General features: G+C 29.3%; 1 protein-coding gene across 1 annotated transcript; it reads right to left on the bottom strand.

Moving 5' to 3' along the window:
• Positions 1 to 516: 516 nt before the first annotated feature.
• On the bottom strand, positions 517 to 3,376 carry LOC120074244 (NAC domain-containing protein 10-like). Its single transcript, XM_039027305.2, has 3 exons — positions 3,238 to 3,376; positions 2,956 to 3,148; positions 517 to 1,064 (listed from the first exon to the last, which is right to left on the bottom strand). Exons 1-3 carry the CDS (start codon positions 3,313 to 3,315, stop codon positions 589 to 591), a joined length of 747 nt encoding a protein of 248 aa, XP_038883233.1. The 5' UTR covers positions 3,316 to 3,376; the 3' UTR covers positions 517 to 588.
• Positions 3,377 to 6,954: the final 3,578 nt, after the last annotated feature.

Raw genomic sequence — 6,954 nt, forward strand, 5'->3', positions numbered from 1 at the left:
GAATGGATTCTCAAACTCAATTACAACAAACAAAGATTAGTGTAAAATGTATGCTATATCTTGTTTATTTTCAATTACAAAGATGGTTTAAAATTTAAATACAGGTTTTTACATTGACTTGAGAGGGAGAGAAGGGATTTACATACAAGGGTGAATCTAAGGGTATATCTTGATTTTGGTGCTGAAAACAGTAAATTTCAGCTCATACATAAGTATATGTTTGAGCTTAAGTGGATTGACTTACTTGCTGCTAAGAATTGAGCTTATTTGATTCTTTCACTTGTGCTAGTGTTTATGGTTGCAGTTTATGCTATAACTTTAAGTTTTGATGTCCTACTTCTGACAATGAGTTAAAATTTTATTTAGTTCATATAATAAATCAATCGGTTGATAATTACTTTATTTCAAAGTAATTATTTTAAATGACAAAATTACTTAAAATATTTTTAAATATAACAAAATATCACGGTTCATCACATCTTGTTATATTCGTAAATAAGTTGACTCGTCTTACCATATTGGAAAACATCTCTTTATTTTATTGATAATGATAATGATTTTTTTAAAATACAGTATTATTTAGTTTAATTAGAAATCATTTGAACTTAATGGGTTGAATGTGTGGGCATTATTCAAACAAAGAGAAGAGCCTTCTCCTCCCCTTATTTGATACATAGAATCAGAAGTAATGATTGGGTTGTTGTTGGTGGTAGTGTTATCAACAAAAACTGGAGAGGTTTGGCGAGGGTGTAATTGGAAGAAGACTTTTGAAGCCACCCATTGACCATCTTTCTCCTGCTCTGTAACACCCAAATGATACTGATGCATTATCCAGTTAGTCTTTTCAGGCTTCCTTTGGTTCCCATAATTTGAATACAAAACTAAAATCTTCTTGAAACCCATCACACCGCCGCTCACTGCCCTTGTCTTGCCGGTTTTGTGCCATCTTGTGTCTCTGCCTTCTTCTTCTTCTGTTTTAACTTTTCTGCGTTTTCTTGTGCCTGCTGTGTATGCTTTTGATGGCCTGTGAAAAAAGTGTCGGATTCCCCCATCTTTCTTCATTCCTGCACTTTTCCAAATAAGAAAATGAACAAGCTCTCAAATTGACTTTCTTACCATTTCATGCTTAACAAATCCAACAACGTTTTGGATAATTTACAATTTGTTTTTCAATCTTATATACTAAACGAGATTGTTTTGAAGTTTTAAGAAAACATTGAATGACAAATCTTAAAAACTGAAATGTTTTTTTTTTTCTCCCAAGACATATTACAGGAAATATTAAAGTATACTCCTAAACTAACTTTGTGGTTTATATATTAAAATTTGGACAAATATCAATTTATACTCTTGAATTTTAAGTGTTGTATCAATTTATGTTGTATCAATTTAAATCATAAACTAATAATTGTATCAATTTAAACCCTGAACTTTGGGATGGTATCAACTTAAACCCCAAACTAGTAATTGTATCGATTTAATTCTTAAACTTTTATAAATATATCAATTTAGACCTTAAATTTTCATAATTGTATCAACTTAAATCCTCTATTATGTTTTATTTAAATACACTTATGAAAGTTTAGGGTTTAAATTGATATATTTATGAAAGTTCAAAGTTTAAATTAATACATTTATGAAAATTCAAGAGTTTAAATTGATACACTTATAAAAGTTCAGAGTTTAAATTGATACAATTATTAGTTTTGAGTCTAAATTGATACAACACCCAAAGTTTAAGGTTTACATTGATATAATTCTAAATTTAGGGTTTAAATTGATACAATCCCTATAGTTTAGGGGTATAAATTGATATTTAAGTACGAACTAATAATTGTAACAATTTAAATTTCTTAACTTTTGTAAGTGTATCAATTTACACATAACTCCAAATTTTGTTGAATCAATATCTTGCAAAACTAATAATTTGAGTCAATGAAACTCTTAAAATTTCATATAAGCTTATCAATTTAGACAATTCATTACAATGGCCTTTGAAAATAATCAAATTCTCAAACGTTTGAAGACTTCTTCAAGTATAGATTTTACAAAATGGACGATTGAAGTAAATGACATGGACCATTCTCATGCTTAAAGGAAATTCTAACAAAAGTCTAAATTGATTCATTTATAAAAAATTTAGAGGTTTAATTGATATATAATTATAAGTTTCACCTGAAGTTTTTATAAATGAAATATAACGGATGGTGTAAATTGATACGCTTATAAAAGTTGACAAATCCAAGAAGCTTTATCATCATTTAGAATTGTTTTTCAAATCTCAGAGACTAAAAAGGATTGTTTTGAAACTTCAAGAAAATATATATGAATGACAAATCTTAGAAACTAAAATGTATTTTGCTCCCTACACAAATTACATGAAATATCAAATTATAATCATAAACTTTTGAAACTAAAAATTGTAACAATTTAAACATTCAAACTTTCAGAAATGTAACAATTTATACAGACCTCCAAATTTGAACAATATCTTGTGAAACTAATAATTTGAGTAACTCCCTAAAATTTCGTAAACCAATCAATTTAGACAATTCATTATAATTAATCTTCGAAAAGCATCTCATTCTCAAATATATGTAGATTTCTTAAAATATCGGCTTCACAAAATTGAAAATGAGAATAAATGCTTGAACCATTCTCAAAGGAAATTCTAACTAAAGTCTAAATTGATTCATCTATCAAAATTTAATTAGGGGCTTAATTTTATAATTTTAAGTTTCACATAGATTTTTTTTTTCATATCAAATGCAATGGAAGGTATAAATTGATACACTTACAAACGTTTAAGGTTTGGATGATTACATAAATTTCAAATATGTATATAATATATATACAAGAGAAATGACAAATATATACACGCACATACAAGGGGGAATGAGAAACCATAAGTTGCCCTAACAACAACAAATAAAAAATAAAAAAGGATATAAATACCGGGAAGATATTGAGGGTGGGTGTAACAAATGCCATCCTCTCCGTCTAATGTGGGAATGAATTGATGGATGAGAGGATGAAGCTTTCGATTATCCCCTTTCACTTTGGCTTCTAAATGTTCCAGAATTTGTTGGTCGCTTGGATCGAACTTCACTCCCGCTGGTAGCCTCCCCCAATCCTCAAATAATCCCCCCTGCATAATTAATTTACCTTTTCTTTTAATATATTTATTACACATCATTTCTTTTCAACTACAAACCTAAGTTAATTTATTTTTTTTACCTCAACCTCAAGAGGATGCGCACATGCTGGGCAAATTGTGCTTCCAAATGCATCCTCTGTGTTATCGAACCACGCCATTTAGTTTATCATCAATTTCTTATTCTATTTAATTCCCAGATTGAATCCCACATTGCATCCACAAAACTGTCTTAAATAGAAACTAACAGACAAGAGATTACTTGGACACTAAGTTTCAGTGGGCCTTCTATGCATTTTCTTATCTCTTCTTTTGACAACTCTATTGAATTACGTGTATAAATTTGAAAGCCCTGAGATGAGATTGGTTCTTTAACCCTATGAAACATATTATTAATAATGAAACAGATTGTGGATGTGATTGAAACACCAACATACATAATTCATCTTGTAACTGTTGTGTTAATGTACTCAGCAGAGCTTTATTTAAGTCAATTCAATCATATAATAATAAATATATTAAAAGCATTTGAAGTGATTTACTATCGCTGTATCTTTTAGAAATGTTGAATTACAAGGGCAAAGTTGGGAATAAACAAAATTGTATTAAATTCCAGTCGTAGAAGGAAACTTGTGCGCCAAGGTTGTCGTGCAAGACCAGACAAGACGTGAGACAAAACAAAATGGTGCGCAGAGTGATCAAATGCACAATTAGGTAATTGACTTTTTTACATTCTTAATCAAGGTTTAAAATGTCAGAAATAAAATTTTATGAAAGTGTCAATGGTGGTTGAAGTTAATGAATATATATATATATTTGTTAGATAACGAATTTTGTCTAATTGATTTGGAGAAGGTAAGAATTTAGTCCATATAATTTTAAACGTTAGAATTTAGTTTTTATGGTTTGATAAAACTTCATAAATAATTTTTATGATTTAATAAAACTCTATTTATTAAATCATATGACTGAATTCTAATTATAAATCTTATAGATTAAATTATAACTTTTCTCAAAATATAAGGACCAATTTTGTAATTTAACCAATATTTATAAATTTATAAAACCAACCCTAATAAATGAACAAATAAACAAATTACACTTTAAAAATAAAATAAAGTTTTTAATTATTTATATTATATCCACATTACTAATACGTTGTTGTCGTCTTTTCTTTTTATAATTCATCAAATTTTTATGATATATAAAGGAAATGTCAAATCACTCTTTATTTTGTTGTCAAATCTATAGACATGTGATATGGATAGAAATGTCAACGAAATTTCCAATACTATGGCTTTAATATTAAAAAAAAAATGAAATATATCATTAAATATGTTAGCCTAATTGACTGGCCAAGTCATAATTTTAGATATGTGCTTCTTTCTTTCTTCTTCTTAAAGAAGATCATTTACTTTATTACCATATATGTATTATGAGAATTGTAAATTAGCATATTTTAAACTAATCTAATTGTTTTCTTATTTATTGTATATTCATATCCTATGCATTTTCATTGTAAATTCATTCAAAGAAAATATTTAATAAGCTCTTAACCTAGATGAGAATAAGAGATGTTAAAGAGAGCAGTGGATCTATAAATTTTGTTGACGGTGGCTTTATATAATTTAGTAAAAGTATAACGAGTGGGACTTAATTGTATATTCATATCTATGCATCTTCATTGTAAATTCATTCAAAAAAAATATTTAATAAGCTTTTAACCTAGATGAGAATAAGGATGTTAAAGAGAGTGGTGGATCTAGAAATTTTGTTGACGGTGGTTTTATATAATTTAGTAAAAGTAAATATAACGAGTGGGATTTAAACATAAGTCTAGAATAGGCTAAAAAGAAAATTTACCATTAAACTAACTAATAATGGTTTTAATATTATACCAATTTTTTATATATTTATTATATAAAGAGCATGAATGAGTCCTTAGACCCATACTAAATTTGCCCTTAAATTTCGCACCTGGAAGATCTCATGTTTCAAAATGTAGGATTTTAAAAGAAATTAAGTTTAAATCACATCTATAATGACTTATAGTTACAAAATTGAAAAAAATACACATTATAATTTTTAAACTTAGAATTCTATAATTCAACTTTAACTATAATTATAAATTCGAGTATAATTTTATGGATAAATATCTTATTATCTTTTTAAGGTTAGAAATGTTAAGAAAAAATGTCCATTTTCTTTGTTTTATACTTAACTCTTAAGCAAGTCTCTCATTGGCCAACATGGAGGCGAGTAATTATGAAAGAATGAATTTGGGGCGGTGGAAAACCTTTTTTTATAAAATGCAAATCAGTAGTGGTTTTTAAAACCAACAGCGTGCCGAGAGTTTCTTAAGCGAATAAAATATATATATATTGTCGAGTTGATTTCTTTGCATTGTCTCACAGTAAGCATTTTTATTCCTCTTTTGAGAGTTTTGTGAGCTTTGTAAGAGTGATTTGTGAGCAGTTCTTTTGAGAGAAAAGTGAGAGAAATCATTCTTGAGCATTGTAAACTCTTGTACTCTTCTCCCTTACTATTTTAGTGGAACCTACATCGGTAGCAGAGAACTGGACGTAGCCCGCACTGGGTGAACAGTATAAACCGGATGTTATCTCTCTTCTTTTAAATTTGATTCATTGTCGTTCTTGTTACTTGAAAGCTTAGGTTGGTTTATCTATTCTTTTAATCTATCGAGTTACAAATTGTTTATTCCACCTAATTCGGAACACGAATTTGATCTGAGTCTACTGGATAATTTATATTGTCTGAATTTTGGTTGATTAATTTATATTGATATATTACTATCCCCTATCAACTGGTATCAGAGCTGATTGAAATGTAGAACGATGTCGGAAAGAGATAAAAGATTGGTTATTATTAATGGATCAAATTTTTCTTTCTGGAAGTGTAAGATATTAGATTACTTGCATTCCAAAGAATTTGATTTGCCATTGGAAAGAAAACCTGATGACATGGGAGAAGCTGAATGGAAGAAATTAGACAGAAAGGTGTTGGGGACTATTCGCCTGACTTTGACAAAAAATGTGCAAAGCAATATAGCAAAGGAGACAACCACAGCTGGACTGATGACGGCTCTATCTAACATGTATGAAAAGCCTTAAGTAAACAACAAGGTGAATCTCGCAACCAAATTCTTTAATTTGAAAATAGTGAAAGGTACATCTGTCACTACTCATTTAAATGAATTTGATTTATTGATAAACAAATTGGTTGTTGTTAAATTAGAATTTTTTGATCAGGTAAATGCAATACTGTTGTTGAGATCATTGCCTGATAGTTGGGAAACCATGAAAGTCGCACTTTTTAATTCATGTGGTAAAGAAAAATTGCAGTTTTCACAGGTTAGAGATTCTGCACTCGTAGAAGAGATTCACAGAAAGGACGCAAGTGTTGCTTATACTTCTAGTTTAGCATTGAATGTGGATAGAGGAAGGAGTGATAGAAAAAGTCGTGGCAACAGAGGCAAGTCCAGAAACAGCAGGTTTGAGTGTTGGAACTGTGGTAAGGTTGGACACTTGAAAAAGAACTAAAAATATCTAAAATGGAGTGAGGAGAATGAAGCTGGTGCAAATATTGCTACCGATGAAATTCAGGATGCTCTGACTTTGGCAGTTGAGAGCACTCACGATACATAGGTGCTGGATTCAAGTGCGTCATTTCATACTACTGGTCAATGTGACATTTTGAAAAATTATGTTGCAAGAAATCATGGAAAAGTAGATCTTGCTGATGGAGAACCTTTGGATGTCATTCGGATCAGTGATGTGAAT

The sequence above is a fragment of the Benincasa hispida genome, chromosome 3 (genome assembly GCF_027475165.1).
Source record: "Benincasa hispida cultivar pf3 chromosome 3, pf3_genome.v1.1, whole genome shotgun sequence".
NCBI lineage: Eukaryota > Viridiplantae > Streptophyta > Magnoliopsida > Cucurbitales > Cucurbitaceae > Benincasa > Benincasa hispida.